The sequence below is a fragment of the Zeus faber genome (assembly GCF_960531495.2).
Source record: "Zeus faber genome assembly, chromosome: 15".
Lineage (NCBI taxonomy): Eukaryota > Metazoa > Chordata > Actinopteri > Zeiformes > Zeidae > Zeus > Zeus faber.
Window position 1 is genome coordinate 10938661 of NC_137194.1, and position 17924 is coordinate 10956584.

Below are 17924 nucleotides of genomic sequence, written 5' to 3' on the forward strand. Positions count from 1 at the left end.
TTTTAGTTGTAATGGGTCATGAAAAGTAACTAACCAGAAAAGTGGGTCCCATCATAGAATTAATATGCCTGATATTTACATGGTGGAAAAAAATGTTTGGCGTTGTTATTATTGTGGGAAGAAAAAAAAAAAAAAAAATCTACAAACGTTTCAAGTTCACATAATGTCCACAAGAGGACGCTCTTGTCTTTAATTGGTTACCTTACAGCCCAGTTTTGAAAACATCTAAAGATGATTTTCCAGCATGGAGCAAAATCGAAGATCTTGTTCAAAGACCGATTCTCGTCTTGCACCACAAGCGCTCCCACCTACTGCAGCTCATATCACGTTTACGTCAACCTTCTGGCGGGTGTGCTACCTCTTGTCTATTGTTCATCAATATTTACATCATTCTGAGAAGCCTGTTTTAGGATTGAGAAGTGGGAGGAAGGAAGGGGAACAATGGGATAAACACTCTTCCATTGTTTATAACATTTTGTTTCATCCATTAAGTGTGATGTCAGTGCCTATGAGGACAGTCGTCCGGAAAATAAATAACAGGATTTTTACAATATAGTTTAAAAAAAATTTGCATAAATATTCCAGTAACCGCAGTGATCCTCCAGTCAGCACAGCGCTTCACATGCATGGGGTGGGTGTTGGGGGTAGTGGTTATGCAATATGCGATTCAAGGGAATGGAAGAAGATAAATAATTAAAGGTATAATGTTTTCTTTCCCAAGACTTTGAAAATGGAACAGAATGCCTCTGTCGCCTGCGAGTGGTTCGTAGGGCAGGAGTCTGCAGGACTCGGGGGGGGGGGGCTACACCCACAAACCTTTAAAATCTTTTTTTGCTTTGTCTTGTGTATTTAATAAAGATCCGTTGCATGTTAAATCCGCTGAACAAATGCACAGCACACGGCTCGAAGGCGACCAAACCGGCCTCCGCCGTAAGCCGCTCACGTTCCACGCAGGGCGGTGCGGCTACCGCCATAGGCAGAGCCCATCCACCGACGCGAGCGTTCTAACTCGTATCCCCTTGCAAGCAAGGTTCTTGAGGGCAGCGGTGCTCGACGTGGGGTCAGGGGTCGTCGCTCCTCCCCGGAGGGGGTCTTCAAAAATGATTAATAGTGAACGTCACCGTTATTTAATGTACAAGAGGTAATTAGAGAAAGAACGTGAGGGTCAAGTTTCACTGTGACCTCCCTCACTGTAGAACAGACAGGTGTGGAAATGTGGGATGAATCACATGGAACCATGAAAACCCACTCCGATTGGGGGCCAGGGAGACATAAAACTGTATGAAATGGGCGTCAGGGGCCTAATGCGTGTATCAAATTGAGGGCCCTCGATAATGAAAGGGGAGCGATTGGGCCCTCAAGAGAATTACATTACATTTCATTTAGCAGACGCTTTTATCCAAAGCGACTTACAATTATTCAAACACCGACGGACGCAGCCATCAGGAGCAATGAGGGGTTAAGTGTCTTGCTCAAGGACACTGGAGCATGCGAGCAGGAGGAGCCTGGGATCCAACCAGCAACCTTTAAATTACTAGACCACCAGCTAGACCTCCTGAGAATTGGCCCCTGATAGAACATGCGGCCCCAAGTCTGTGATACGGGAGAGGGTCCCTGCACGATTGAAAACGTAAACAAAACAAATCACAACAACAACAACAAAATAACATCCTCGCACAGGGACACGTGCAGCGTTCCTGTGCCGTGTGGTTCGTTCGGCGTCAGGGAGCAGCGTCCGCTCCGCTGTGGCGCTTGGACATACGACACACGGGCCAAGAGAGGGAACGAAACCCGCATCCCTCCGAATGTTGACACTTCCCTGCGTGGTTCAAAGCCCCGCCCGCCCCGCACGCACGCACGCCACCACCTTCGGCTTGAAATGTCATGACGTTCGGCTCTGACGCTCGACCCGACCCACGCCTGTCGCTCCTGGGGAAGGAATCCCGTGCATCGCCATGTTGGGTATGGTACAGTCGCGAACGACCCGCGAACGACTCGTCCGTGGCGAATCGTGACCAACGACACTTTGCATCGATCCGCCTAAATTCACGTCTGTTCGTTTGTTTGCCCCCCCCCCCCCCGATAATTCCGCGTCCAATACAGCTGAGCCGACTCCTCCTCTGACTCCCCCCCCCCCCCCTCTACGCGTTACAGCAACGGAATCAAACGCGCGAAGAGTCGGGCGACCGACGGACTCTTCACGCCGAGTCGTTCGCCGGGAACCGAATCTTTACAAACGAGTCGAACCGTGCACGGCTCGGGTACGGTAACCCCCACCCACCCCCCCAAGCGCCCGGGACGGGAAATCTCGCGATGTTTGGAAGGAGGGGAGGGGAGTGTCAAATTCCAGGAGAGAGGAGAGGGAGTCGGAGAGAGAGAGAGAGAGAGAGAGAGAGAGAGAGAGCGAGGGGCGCAAAGGTGAGTTTGTAAACACTTGATTTACATTTCATTTCAGCGGACGCGGCGCGGCGCGGCGCGGGGGGCTGGGTGGGTTCGCGGGGGTTCGGGGGGAACCATCTGCGTTCAGCTGCGACCCGAAGCGCGCGTCCCAGAAAGTCGTGCGCGCCGCAGCCTCCGCGGGTCGGAGTGGGGCTGCTTCTTTTTTTTTTTTTTTTTTTTTCTTTCCTCCCCCCCCCCCCCTCCCCCCTCGTCACTAAATTGTCAAAACTTGTTGCGCCTTCTCCCGCGGGTGGACGCGAGGGGAGTCGCGACACGAGGCGTGAGGCACCGAACTACAAATAAGTTTGCGTGGACGCCTTTCCCACCACTCGCGTGTGTCTCCCCCCCCCCGCTCCGCTCCGCTCCGCTCTGTCTCTCAGAGCGGCCTGTGCTTAACGTTAGCCACGGCGGCTAACGCTCAGTTAAATGGATGCTAAAGTTGATTTTCTGTTCCAGCCAATAACGCGCCGCTGGCCGCCGTTATTGACGGGACCCAGCGCTGCGCATGAATTAGGGGGAGTTTGATCGACGTGCCGCGCTGACCAACCGCCGAGCGGCGTGGGCGGTCTTGTGCGGGAAGAGGCGGGGTTTGGGGGGGGGGGGGGGGGGGGGCGGTAATGGAGGCTGAAGAGAGTAACTTTTGGATCCGGCTGAGAGTGGCCCGCAAGGAAGTCTGTAGGTCAGGGCCCGAGCGGTTCCGCGACACCTGGAACGCGACGTTAGGGGAGGGGGTCGCATGCAGAACCGCCTTCACTGGCCTTCGGATCCTCCCCGTCGGTGTGCAAGGCGCTCGGAAGGAAGTTATGCGTTTCTAGATAATATCGCCTCATTGGAATCATTGTTGAAGGCACACTGCTTCTGCATTACCGTGTTACATCATATGGAACCTGGCATATGTTGTTCTTATTTGGTCAAAATCTTCCCTGTCTTGACTTGCACTGTTTTGCTGCTCTAACACCTGAATGCCTCCCCTGGCGTTAATAAAGCATTATTAGGGGTCCCATCTTCTTGGCTAAAAGTATTAGAAACATGGCAACCGCGGTACACACAGACGTGGTTGGTGTCTCATTAGAACCGGGATGTTTCAGACGTCTGGTTGTTGGAGTTTGATCAACATCGGTGTACATTTGGAGCATAAGTGAATGGGGGGGGGGAAAACTGTCGTTAATTCACAGAAAGCAGAAGAAGGTTGACGCGAATTGATTGGTTTCGGGAGCGGGGCGCTTTGTGACGTCATCATCCAAAGTCATATTTGTCCCAGCTTCATCTCTGGGGAGTCATTGGTGGCATACAGTGAGTTGCGGACCGGTGGGCGGCAAAGCGTTCGCAGACAATCGACGATCACAGACGACCTGAGCCGATGTTGCGTTGAAGGGAAACTGGGGAAACTAACGCGCGTAGCCTTCACGAAACCCAGAAAACTATAATCGGTCACAGAAGGCGTTTTCGCGCTGCAGGATGTTCTAAGAACCTTTGGAGGATGGGGACTAATGTTACAAAAGTTGAGAAAGTTGTAAAAACCGAAAATGTTGGTGGGTAACTGATTTATTTACTTATCCAAAGATGGCCTTGTTTTTGTAATAAAAACAGAGCAAATGCCACGCTGTTTTTATACAAATTACCTTCCTGAAGAAAGACTTGTTTTTGTGCTAAAACGATTACATATCAGTCTATCTTAATAAATATTGTTTTATTTGACAACTTGGTTTAAAGGTGAAATAGAAAACTTTTGCCGCAAAGACAACCGGATCACTTTACGATCAATCAGAGCACTTGTGATGTAAATAATCAGCACCACTTTGTAAATAAGAGAAAAGAAAGAAAGAAAGAAAGAAGCATGTTCACTGAAGAGGTGAATTGAAATTGTCACAATTTTAGTTAAATGTTATTTATTTTGGTTGCACAATTCCACACATATGTATATACATAGACACTGCTTCGGCTCGTAGCTGCGATGCGTCAATGTCGTCGCCATATTGGAACGGGTGTGACTGGCCTGTAAAGCACCATAACGTTCACATTTCTCAACCGATTTCAATGAGTCTTTAAAAAAAAAAAACATTCAAGGGTTTAGTTATCTACCTGGAGTACATTGCTCCACCATCCGGCATTCTGCTCATGGTTGCGCATTTTTTGACACACTGCAGTAAATCTAGGGCTGTACCCGACTCAGAATTTTTTCAGTCTAATTGGATTTGGCTGTACAATGCGTATATTTGGCGGGGGGGCAAGGCCGGCTCTTCCTATAGGCCAGATAGGCGGCCGCCTAGGGTGCGAGCCCGAGGGGGGCGCGGAGAGCTAGCGATCGTGGCGCATTTTGCGCACCTATCTCCCACCCTAATGGGGAGGGCGTGCACCAGAGACGCTAGCGATGTGCTGCTTGTGATCAGCGTGCCAAAACATTTTTTTCAAAATTTTTGTAATTTTATGTCTGTTTATGGAACGAAACAAGTGCGTATGGAACAAAACTGTGCTTAATGGGTGCACTTTCTCCGTGACTCTCTCACTGATCACCCCCTCTCCATGCGTTATGTGCAGAAAATAAAGCAGTGTTAATTCTGCTCTTAATTTGTTTTAGTTTTTCTCTTAAGAATTAAAAAAGAACAGATAAGAGTACCGTTAAAGTACCGGATCGATAAGGAGCATCGATAAGAGTAGTGGCACCACTAAAATCGTAATGATACCCATCCTTTTGGAGACCCATTCCTCTGTACCCTGCCACCACACTGTCTTTAGTTGTTTTATTTGGGGGAATGGGGCACGGCGATCGGGGCGCAAGGAGAGCTGTGTTTTCGTCCGGATGCGGACACAAACACAAAATATATTTATGAATTTCATAATTTATAATTCCCCATTAAAATGTTATCCCTGTGCGTTTTGTAAGCTTCCATCTTTTTTATCCTCTTATTGTAATGCACACTGGCTGGAAAGAAAAATAAATAAATAAATAAATAAATAGACAGCTGCTCGACTTGAAGAATCTCAATTGATTGACGGGTTTCCAACTGATGATTTGACTCCTTGACTTTCAGGGGGCAGCCCTAAGTAAATCAATCATTTTCCCAGGGTTGGGTAAACGGTGCCACGGAGAATTGCACAGTGAAAGGGAGGCCTATTGGGAACCAATCTAAAGCAGATGGTGTCATTATTCTATAGCCATTACGCTGTGCAATCAACATTAACTTCATAATGATAAGCTTAAGCATAAAAGTCATCTATTGCTTCTTTAAGTTGTAAACTGTTAATTTTTTTGCTGAAGATTGCCCCCTTTTTTTGTACTTCAAATATATCACCCGTCATGTGATCTTTATAAATACAGTGTTGTTTTGTTGTTTTGTCCAAATGTTTTGGCCAACTCTTTAATAAAACAATTATCTGGTATGGTTGGTTATCTGGTATAAAATTGCAACCCCACTCTATTTGGCAACATTTTTTTTTGATTCAAATATGTTCAAGTGGTCTAACATTTGAGATTGAAGTGTCGATTGGTGTCGACATAAAACAATGTGTTTTATGGAACCTCGGAAAACTGTAATACAAAACTGGACCCAGTGTATTGCTACCTGCAGCTATATTTTTTTATCTTATTGTTGTTGGTTTATTGGTACTTAAATCTAGTGGTCGACTGATTAATGGGTAGGCTGATTAATTGGGCCCATATTTGCACATTTTGAGATAATCGGCATTGGCTGATGCCTGCGCTCACGCGGCCGATAAACAAAATGTCTGCAGACTAATGTTGTCAAAAATATAGATATATTTTTATACATATCGATTCTGAATATTTGAAACTGTTTCAATACTCATTTTCTGCACTATTGAGATACTGGTAGCAGCTGCTTCCTCGCCCTCTCTTCTCTCCGACAGCGAGTTGACACACACACACTGCTGCAGCTCCCACATAGGCCCGCCTCCTCTAACTCATTCGCTGTCTTCACTCATCTCATTTTCTCTGTTTTGTTATGGTGTTAGCTCATTAAAGATGCCAAGTGTAGAGCCTCTGCGACCGGTTTTGGGGGAAAAAAAAAACAAACAAAAAAAACAGCATCAGTGCTGTTTGGAAATACTTCACATTTGAGGCAAAAGTTAAACTCAGAGAATTAGAGTGGAGTTTATTTTTTTCTCTCCTCCAGTCAGCGCTGCACCATGTGTGCGCTCTTGTGGTGGTGTTCTTGTGTTTATATTTTAGATTTTTTTATTTTTGTTTGTTTTCCACTTGAATGAAACAACATTTTTAAATGCAACAGAGTTGCATTTTCATGACAAACACAAACCTGTCCCCACTGTCCCGTGCCGCATGACACGCCCCCTGTGTTTTCTGTTGCTAACCTTATTTAGAAAAACTGGATATTTTTGTGTAAATGTTTTCCTTGGAAATAATAAATACTGCAGTTCTGTAATAGGGAGACTCCCCATATTTCCCAACAAGACTTTGATATGATGGCGTCTATTATTATTTATTTTGTATTGTTTATAATTATTTATTTTTCATTCATGCGCAAAGTTTTGTTTTTTTCATTACCCGTGGGCATTCATTTAGCTGATCATTTTTTAAAATTAAAATAAGTGCACTGCAGAGACAATGCAGACAATAACATGTTAAATAAATGTTCATTTAAGTTCGGCAATTTTGTGTCTTATTTGTTATTATTAAATTGTTGTATTTTATCTGCATTTATGATATCGGCATTATATATCCGCCATCGGCCGCCCTGCTCTAGAAACATCGGCATGTGCCATTGGGAAAAACCCATATTGGTCCACCACTACTTCAATCCCGAAAGGTATTTCTGAAATTAATGTAACTACAGTGCAGTTGCTAACCTTCAAATTTATTTAAAGGTCCAGTCTGCATTAACACGTGGGCCACCAGTTAAGTAGGCCTACTGTAGGTTCAATGGTGAAAGCTTTTCTGAAACACACTTCATAAAATAATTTTGGCTGCATATGTGTCACGTAACTCTATAATGTGTTCGGATTATACATTTGATAGTCTCAAGAAATAAAGTAAATTATTTTGCAATTTGATCTCTTTAACACTCCACGATTCGCATCTCCATGGTTGTCAACACCTTGATTGCAAATGTAGGTCATGTTTTTGGCAGAGATGTATTCATTCCCTAACATGTTGTACTCTGGTGATCCATAGTCCCACCAGAGGACTAACACCACGCTTCAAAATCATCCAAATCCCAACATCTTGATATATTTGACTGGATTGAAAACAGGCTTTTATTTCTTAAAATTTAACATGTATTTTTTACTGTTCTTTTTTTCTTTTCTTTTTTTAATGGATGCATTTTCAGTCACATTGTGCCATTTTGTAACTGATAAATGTCACAATTCCTATATTGGTTATTTATGTGACACAAAGGTCCAGATCCTTTTGTTATTTGGCCGTATGCATATTATGCCACCTTATATCACCTATACATTTAATTTTGTGTTGGATATACAGTACTGAGCACATAATGGAAAACTATCTGGAAATGTTTAAGTAGTAGTGTTGTTAGCACCAAAGGCTATTTGTTATACTTAGGTTGAGAACAAATGGTGTGTGTGTGTGTGTGTGTGTGTGCGTGTGCGTGTGTGTGCACGCGCCAGCCTGCGTTTTTATTGGTTACATAGACATTTATTAATTGTTGCACTCACCCAACGGTAGCCCTTTTTATTTTACGCCAATCCTTAGGCCGCCACTGCTTCACCTGTGATCTACTCAATACCCTTGATCCCACAGTAAACCAGTCAGTGACCATGCCATGCTCTTTCTGTCTTTCTATTTCCTTCACCCCTCCCTCCTTTTTGTGGGGTCTCCCCTGCCCTCTGGCAATTCAAGCCTCAGATTCCAGAGTTGCGGCTGCAGTACGAGCTATTAATACAGTTTGTTTAGTCAGTTTCCTAGCAGTCTGCATCAAACACTGGATGGCTGTGGCTGATTTTAGCTGGGACCCGTTCCCCTACACCTGCTGAGTAGGAGAAATCCAAGTTAACAGCGGGACTTTGCTGTCACCTCAATGAGAGGCACTGGAATTGGGGCAATTTATTGGCTTCTATGTCACCTTGGATGAATGGAGGAACAAAATAGATGATATCCAATTCTGTATTGGATGTCAATGATGTGCATCAAGTCTATGCAGTCTACATTTTACAGTGTGCAGGCAAAACATTATGTTCTCAATTTTATTATCCAGAAAGTTAACAATCGAAATGTTACATACAAGGTTGACAACTAAGGTTGAAGCACAGGGTAGAGCGCGCCTTTGCAGTTGTAGCCCCCAAACTCTGGAACAAGTTGCCTCTGTTTGTTAGGCTGGCCCCTACACTGCCTGTTTTTAAATTACACCTAAAAACACATCTTTATTCTTTGGCTTTTAACTCAGTAGAACCATTCTTATTCTTACAGTCGTATTGCTTTTATTATTTTATTGTCCTTTGTCTTCTAAACTGATCTTTGTGTTTTTATTGTGTTTTATTTTTTATTTTTGCTATGTCTCATTGTACAGCGCTTTGGTCAACTGTAGTTTTTATTTTTGTGCTTTATAAATAAATAAAAAAACAAATACAATTTGGAAATATTAAGGACTTTATTTCCTTCATGTTGGGATAACTGGTCTGGTTCTTCCCAGTCCTGTCATCTGGAAATTATGGAAGACTTTTAAACTAAATCAAATTCCACATTGCGCATCAGTGCCAGCTAGGCTAGGTAATGCCGAGCATGTCTTTGGTGGGATGTAAACTTCAGAAAACGGTTCCTATTCTAATGCCAGATGTGTGCATTTCCGTGTGCAGTCCACACCCTGGGTATAACGAGGTGGCTGGATGGTGACGAGGTATCTCGTTTGCAGACACATCTATGCCCGAGTTGACTCAGTGGATTGGAAGAAATTTGAGTGTTCTGGCACCAGCCTGTTGCCTTACTCCAGGACCTGGGAGGTCTGCAAGAAATCAAACTGCAGCACTTCATTGGCCCTTTAATCAATGTGGGGAAGAATTGGGCTTTTGCAGGCAAACAAGATGCAGCCCATCTTGTTTGCCTGCAAAAGGAATGTAGGAATGTAACTGAAAGACACAATGGTTAAAACCTATTACAAGCCTAACGGCAAGCCAGGCCATCCAGCTGCATTGCAAGAAATCTGTAATCATGTGTTTGCTCAGGGCAACAGTCGTTAGCAGTGGCAAGGATGGAAGGAGGAAAAGAGACTTCAACACTGGGAAAACATTCAAACATTTAGTCTTTGCCAACATAGTGAATAATCTGTCCCACTCAAGAATGCCAGGCTACAAGTGCCCGTGTCAATATAATGGCAATATGGCTGTGTTGTATGCAGCTTGGCGAAATTAGTTTTATGTAGTCTCACTCGTGAATTTCTTGTACTTGGAGTTCTTGGCAAGTGTTAAGTTCTCAACTATGGAACAACCCACTTTGTTAAACTGCGGCAATATCTCAGTGGTCTTTGTTTGTTGGAATGTGTCCGCTTGTGTACATAGTGAGGATCTTGATGCATGTTGGTAGTTTGTGTACTGTCATGTTGTGATGGCGGTCGGTCAGAGTTGTGTAATAGCTACCAGACGTCACTTTGAGCCGGTGGAGAGTGCTTAAACTTTAATGTCCCCGATCCCCCTCCTTCCTAACGTTCCCTGATTTAATTTTAATGGGGTTATTTTTCTTAACTTCCCGTGTGTGTGTGTGTGTGTGTGTGTGTGTGTGTGTGTGTGTGTGTGTGTGTGTGTGTGTGTGTGTGTGTGTGTGTGTGTGTGTGTGTGTGTGTGTGTGTGTGTGTGTGTGTGTGTGTGTGTCAGAGTTCTGCTCTTTCATGAAGACAGCTGACAGACGAAAAAGCTGCAAGGCTTGTACAGCTTTAGCTTTTTAGCTTTTCAGTCACAAGGGGAGGAGGAACTAAATAGTGGTGTTTGCATATTTAACCCTTGTCAATAACGTATACTTGGTGATGGGTGGCGGGTGTTTGGTTTGTCATCACAAGACCGCTTTTCCGATTCTTGGAATGAAAACCTCAATTCCTATTTTTTTTCCCATTTTGGCTTTGGCCCCAACTATTTTTTATATTTTTTTTATATATTGATACCACAACAGCAACAATGTTGAAGGATTCATCAGGATTTTTCAATCCAGAGATATAATATTAGTGTATATTATAATAGTGGTCTTTTATTTCAATGAATTTATCCATCACATTTATTTAGTAACTATGTTGTTATTTTCCAAATTAATCTGATTAACCAACCAGCAGAGAATTCCAGTGTCCTTCCCATCCGCCTACTTAAAAAGGTACAGATTTAGTAAACATGGGATTCATTTTGCCAAGACTCTAGTGCAAAAAAGAGGATGGCAACCAGCGGAATAAGTAAAGCTGGGAATCTGTACAAGCCAGGGGTCGCTGGAAGTGTTGCCATCGCTGATAATTGTGCTGTTGAATTAGTTGAGAGTTCAGGAAAAGTAGGTGAAGATAGAAGAGAGCAGGGATTATTTACATGGAGACAGCTGAAAGAGGAAGAAACTGAGCTTAGGGGTTCTTGTAAGTAAAAGGTGAGGACGACTTGTGAAGAGAGGGGGTGGTAATGAGAGCGGGAGAGGGAGGGAGCGAGGGAGGATGGGAGTGTTTGGAGAGAGAGAAATAGAGGGAGATGTCTGTGTAATCTGTGTAGCTATTGCCCTCTCTGTAAGCTGCTGCTCATTGGCCAACCAGAAGCCCCCCGCATGGAGGAAGTATCACCAGGGAAACTTTGTCTTGGTGCCTCCGTGTGTTTTCCCTCTTGCCAGGGATATTTTTAAACGGCATTCTGCTTCCTGCTTCGACTACTGACTTTAAACCACAGCATCCCTGCTTTGTGGTCCTCAAGATCGCCAATTCACAAATCAAGAACAGCCACAACAATGTTTTCCTCTTCTCCTCTCCCACAGCTACATTGTAAGCTCTTTGCAAAAATGGGGGACGACCGACCTTTTGTGTGCAGTGCTCCTGGCTGTGGACAGGTAAGCACTCAACGTGTGTGTGTGTGTGTGTGTGTGTGTGTGTGTGTGTGTGTGTGTGTGTGTGTGTGTGTGTGTGTGTGTGTGTGTGTGTGTGTGTGTGTGTGTGTGTGTGTGTGTGTGTGTGTGTGGACCAGAATCGATCCAGATCTTCAGTGCGTATTATTTTGAACCAGCGGTAAACTGAATGCTAACTTGATAAACTTCAGTGTTTGGGGATAATACGTTTAATATTAAGTGTGGTTCGCAGCTCCAGGGCTAACCTGGGGGCTGTTTGTATAACAGCTTTTCTTGATCTGTCAATGGCGGCATGGACACGCTAACTGCACTTTAATGTGGAGCTGTTCATGAGCTTTGCACTGATGGCATGGTTTTTTGCACCGTCTTGAGAAACAATGCTGTCTCCTTTTAACAGTGACTCACTGGCAGTTCCAATGAGTAATCGGGGAACAGTTATTGTTTCAACCTGTTCATGTTGACTTCCACTGCCTGCAGACACAGGTTTGAGCCACGCAAGTGACTCAGCTCAGTGGCAATAGCGTGTTCACATGCCACTAATGTAGTATAAAGTTGGGGTTCTGTCGGCTAAATTATGTCAAAGAATGACAAATTATGACACTGTCGATCATTGAACACAGGAAATATCCCATGTGATTTAACGCTGGATTAGATGTTCCTCACTTGGCCATTATCATGGGTGTTCTTTGTGGTTATGCACAAGAAAGTGAACTAGTTATGAGATTCTGGTTTATAAACATAATCCCATTCTATGATCAAAAGACCAAGTTACAGCTTCTGCTTTACACCGGTGTGGAGCGTGTACAGTAATGCAACATGCGTCTCTCCAGTGAATTATTGATGATTTCTTTGTTGCTCTCATAAAATTTATGGACACCTAGGGCAACCCCGTCCCCAATAGCAGTTACATTTAAACTCTCCATTGACTTCCCTCTGTGATTATATAATTTTCCATACTTTATTTATTGAGATCATTTCTAATTTAGCCGTCGGTTCAGGAAATGTAAAAACGCTTGTCGAGGCAGAGTGATGGTAGATGTCAGTGTTGGCTAGCTGCGTATGCTGTGGCACTGTCTGTGATTGTTGACGTGTAAACCTGTTTGGTACCACGATGGAAGGTTGCGGAGGTTTGCTCCCTTCACGCCGTTCATTATAGATAGGTTCACATATTGGCTGCTGTAGTAAGGCACATGCTGATATTCAAACAGGTCTTCAAAAGCCTTTTTGTCTTTACAAAATCAGGATATTGTTGGCGCTTATTGCTTAATATTTAGATACAGAATTCTTTCATTTTTCTACTGTCTCATTCCAAAAAGGTTACTTATTTCACATGCCAAAGTTATTTTTTCCAAGAATTTTTCAACTGTACACAATATAGAATGAAAAGGAACGATACTTCCCTTTGGTCCGGGTAGATATTCCTTGTTACCATGTTAACAACATCCACATGAATCCATACTTGCTGGCTGCCTCCTATTTACTGTTTGGGGTGGGGGCTGGGTTGTAATCCTATCTGCCAGTACAGAGAGATTAGTTAGAGATAGTTTCCTAGTTTCCTCCCAGCTCAGGCTCTGCCTCCACGCTTTCGGGGGAAGAGACAAGCAAGATACTTGTATTGGTGATGCTGCTCGTTGGGGCTAAAAATAAGCCCCCTGACACTTGACTGTGTTTCCACTTCACTTCTGCAACCAACTGAACTTGTAACCGCGACGCACGGCCTGAAATAGGCGATAGTGAATAGGCTGGTGCCCCAGCCACGGTTATTCCTCCTACGCTTCTGACTCAATCACCTCACCACTTCTCCAAAGACAAGGAGTCCAGTCTGCGAGGGTGACTGCTGAAGCGCTTCAATAAGCCTGACGCTCTTTGTCCCAGTCCAGAGGAAGAAGGCCCATAGACTACGATCAAATCTATCTGAACAGGGGATTCCAACACCCCTTCCGAGTCCTACAAGTATCCTCTTATCCCAAGTTCTGGCTTTGTTACTTTTCCTGAACAGTAGAGACTGACAGTAAAGAGCGGTATTTTGGGGTTGTTCAAACATAGTGGTTGGCATCTGATCCGTTCTTTTTGTTATAGAATTACAACTTGTGACGTGCCTTTTCTCTCAGATCGTACATCTTTCATACAGTATATCTCAGGTTATATCTATGTCTGCCTTTGAGTTTGCAAATGAATTGCAAATACTCTATTCCCAGCTATGTGGCTATGCGGCCAATATCCAATAGCAGTATTGATGCTTGTGCAGTACTTACGAAGAATATTTGAACCATTTACTTGTGAAAACACACACTTACTGTAACACTCAAATCTCAACGCATTTGCCTTTTGGCTTTCACGGTGCCAGAATAACAAAACAGTTTTGTCCATGAAGTTATTAATGCCTCCACCCACTACAATAAAGATTATTATATTCTCAGAAAATAATTGCAAGGTGGAATCATACTTTCCATCTTGCAGTTCATTGTCCTTATGCTGAGATATTTGATGCCGCGTCTTGCGGCTATAATGAGCACATAGAGTACATGGCTTCTACCCGGGGTATTGTGACGCGCAGATGGTTTTTCTTCATGGGGGAAACGCATAATGGTACAGTATACACGTGCATTTGCCAGTGAACGTCTCTCTACGATGGTGTGCAATCTGATATCTGGGTCAAGGTGTTATCTCTCTTCAGCTCGACAGGACAGGGCGCCTGCAGGCAAATTCATATACTGTTCTTTTCCCTTTATTTTCCTTTTTCTTGATACTCTCTCCAGAGGTTTACAAACGTGGACCACTTGGCAGTACACAAACACAAGCATGAGATGACGCTGAAATTTGGACCACCCAGAACTGACTCTGTCATTATTGCAGGTATGAGTCCCCTCAGAGACTGTACACCTTAAACTGGAGGCCACTCGGTAGCCCACTTTACTGTCAGTATCGTCTAAACCTGTCACCAAAAATGTTTCTCAACGCTAACTGAACCTGACTCATTCATCAATGACTTGATGAATCAGAAGGATTTCTATATTTAAATATTTCTATATTCAAGTTACAAAGTGTGATCCAAGTGTGAACGCATTTGTTTGTATAGTCTTTTATTTCCCAATTATTTTTGCCAGACCAGACACCTACACCCACACGGTTCCTCAAAAACTGTGAAGAGGTCGGTCTGTTCAACGAGCTCGCCAGCTCCTTTGAGCAGGAGTTCCGCAAGGCGCAGGAGGATGACGACAAGCGGTCCAAGAACCCTGTAAGATCTGATTAATTCATGCACATGTTGGTCCCCCTCTCTCAGGGCTGTGATGATCAGGAAATCCTAGCTGACGATTAATTGTCATATCAATAATTGAGGATAACGATACATTTTTTTAATTATTTTTTTTATTTTGTGTTTTTGTGTGCTATCATAGTATAAGTGGATTTATGGTGTAACGAAACACATCCACCTTATAAGGAACATGAAAATTGGAAATGCATGCCATTCATATTTTAGTTGTTCCAACACTTCTAACATTGGTTTAAGATCAAATAATTGTGACAGCTCTATCCTCTGTATGAGTTTTGGACTTTTCCTTTCCTCCTTCATGCTTTCTTACACAAAGTAAAAAATCATTACTTTTTAGAGTGGGTTTAAATCATGTGCCTATCCACAAGTCAGTTTTAAGATACGACATAAGACAAGAAAATTCACAAAAATTGTGCCAACTGGTAATTATCAAGAGCTCGGGCATAAGATTCAGATTAAGATCTCGATACGCTTGAGCTGCTGTGCAGAGAACTTGCTTGTAATGTGACGCTTCTTGAGTGATTAGCAGTAAAAATATTAAAGCAAAGGCACACATATCTCAGCAAATGTGTTGGTATAAGTTCGCAATCCTTTCGACTACATAATAAGTAGTGTTCCCTGATGCCCACTTTTTCAACGTACAAACTGCGTACATCCACCTTTCAGTTTGTGGAGCTAGTTCCCCGAGTCCTGCTTTCTCACAGGGTCTCTCAGGGGTCCTGGCACTTCTAATATCAACCCTGTGATTCTCTCCCCAGCTCCCGGCCCCCAACTCCACTGCTCTGGACATGAGCCTACAAACGGCATCGGATGTCAAGGTGAAGGAGGAGGAGCCTGTGGAGGTGGACTCCTCTCCCCCAGGAAGCCCTGACTCCATGTCCAGCCAGTCAGATGACTACAGAGAGCCCCTGGTTAAACCAAAGGTAAGAGAATGACTGACAGACAGACAGAGAGAGAGAGAGACCAACAATATTTTTAAACTACTAGGCCTCGCATGCTAGGCTGCTGTGCTGTCCGTATTTGATCCCAACTACCACTGTTCTTTACTTGTTCCCCAGGACATGCCCCCCAGGAGCTCAGCTCCAACCCCGACCATTGTACGTCCAGGTTCCCTCCCGCTCCACTTGGGTTTTGACGCTTTTCAGCCCACCATGCCCTCACCCACCTCTGTCATCACACAGGCACCGCCTTCCAACAGAACTCTGTGGTGAGAATGACTTGCGGAGTGACCCGTCATTAAGGGCCCATTTAACAGAGTAGAGGTGCCATTTATTAATGCTTGATTTTTAAATGGTTTCCTTTGATCCTGTGTAGTTCACCAACCAGCCACTACCCCATGATGATGCTTTCAAATGGCCAGGCGGTGCCTGTGCTCCCAGGACCAATGCAGATGCCCTCTGTCATAAATGTAAGTCATGTCATTACTATAACAGCTTTCTTTGATTCAAAATATACTTCAGTTAATGCCAGTCGCGGTCTACAGGCATATAATGAATTAAAAAATCTATTATAGTCCTGATAGGTGTGTTTTTCCTTTTTGAAAAACAGAACAAATCTGGAAGGATATGTAGTAGCTGAAAATGGACCTTAAAACAATGACCCACAAGTTGACAATCTGAAAATCATCTACCGTTGATTTGCTTTTCTTTGTGACTGTGTTTTCAGTTGGCCCGACCCGTTTGCATGGTGCCAAACATTCCCGGGATCCCTGGTCCTCCACTGGGAAGCAGCAGTAGTGGTTCCAACTCACCCTCCGGCTACAGCATCCATTCTGAGGCAAAGATGGTCAGCGCTAGATTAGCTTTCTATCTCTCACTCTCTCTCTCTATTTTTGTCTTTGTCAGAGTTTTCTGTTCATCTCTCCATTTGCCCTCCAGCCTTCCTGTGCCCTAGCTTAGGTTGTTCATCATATGACTGCCTTTTATAATACCAGAAAGATAATCAAGCATAGTTACACTAACACTGACGTAGTTAGAAAAAAAACAAAGAGCTGTGTGAAAGAACATTTTGAGGATTTAGAATATTTATGCAATTGTTCGAACCACAACCTCCTGCATCTGTAACAGCACTGGTATCTGTTTCTCTTATTCAAGCACTCTTTCTCAGAGAGCTTGAAGTGAAGAGTTAGCTAGTGCTAGCAAGTAGAATACGATTAACGTACTTATGACTGATTTAAAAACGACTCAATTGGCTGATAACGGTGACGCTTACTCCAGTATCCATGTAAATGGACTTTCATTTTATTCTCTCACTGATATCATTTTATAAGAGATGAAAGTTTTTACTTTTCCTTTTCCATATATAATATTCACTGCATTGCCAAATGCATGTGGACAGCCCTTATATTTAGTGGATTTGGCTATTACTGTTACTCCTCATGCTGGAAGGTGTATAAAATTAAGCGCAAAGCAATCTCCATTGGCTAATATTTGGCGTAGAACTGGCCATACCGACGAGCTCAGTGGAGCTTTCAGCTCGAGATACCCGGAATTTGGTTTTCAATACCAGTAGCAGTGAAATCTCAAGGCACTCAATATCTTGGCTCGATACCAAAACATACCGCCGTTTTCTCCTGAATTTTGACATTGACATGGTGCCAAGGTTTTGGTTATTGTGACAAGCCTATTTCAAAGTCAGTTCCTCAAATTTCTTCTTTGGTAGAGCTGCACTGCTCACCTCTAAGCACTGTTAATGTTAAGTGGAAACATCTATGAGTGAACATGGCTCAGCCACAACAGGCGTTTTCGCACCGCAGGAAATTCTTCATAGTTTTTAGAACCGTTTGTAGGAACCGTTCCTTTTTTTTTGTCCGCACTGCGTGGAACTAGGTACGATCATAGTTCTTAGAACGCCATTCTTGAGGGACTTTTTTTTTTTTTTCTTTTAGCTCCAGGGCAGGAACTAACTGGCACAAGAGGAGCCTTAAGTGACGTGTGTGCACGGTGACTGGTCGAACACATGAGCCAATGCAGCACCAACAACCTAAGACAAAAATAAGATGCTTCATGCAGTAAACATGTCTTTATTTACACGCAATATATTTCCAAAACATAAAAAAACAAAAACACAAAAAAACGCCTCCCCAGGGTCAGTCGGTCCTCAGTGCGCCCCAACTGTGTCGCATTTCTCTGGGCGGCGAGGTAGTAGTATTGGCACTCGTACTCTCCACGCCAAAAAACCCCCCCCGAAAAACCCACTAAAAAT

The 17924-nt window shown here is 43.8% G+C and overlaps 1 protein-coding gene across 1 annotated transcript in view; it reads left to right on the top strand.

Moving 5' to 3' along the window:
- The window catches only part of asb8 (ankyrin repeat and SOCS box containing 8), a 31109-nt gene that overhangs the window by 4558 nt on the left and 8627 nt on the right, over positions 1-17924 (top strand). Inside the window, exons 4-10 of the mRNA XM_080015550.1 lie at positions 11360-11431; positions 14206-14302; positions 14554-14684; positions 15479-15643; positions 15779-15927; positions 16035-16128; positions 16386-16505. Coding sequence (XP_079871676.1) covers positions 11360-11431; positions 14206-14302; positions 14554-14684; positions 15479-15643; positions 15779-15927; positions 16035-16128; positions 16386-16505 — 828 coding nt within the window. The remainder of the gene's footprint in view (positions 1-11359; positions 11432-14205; positions 14303-14553; positions 14685-15478; positions 15644-15778; positions 15928-16034; positions 16129-16385; positions 16506-17924) is intronic.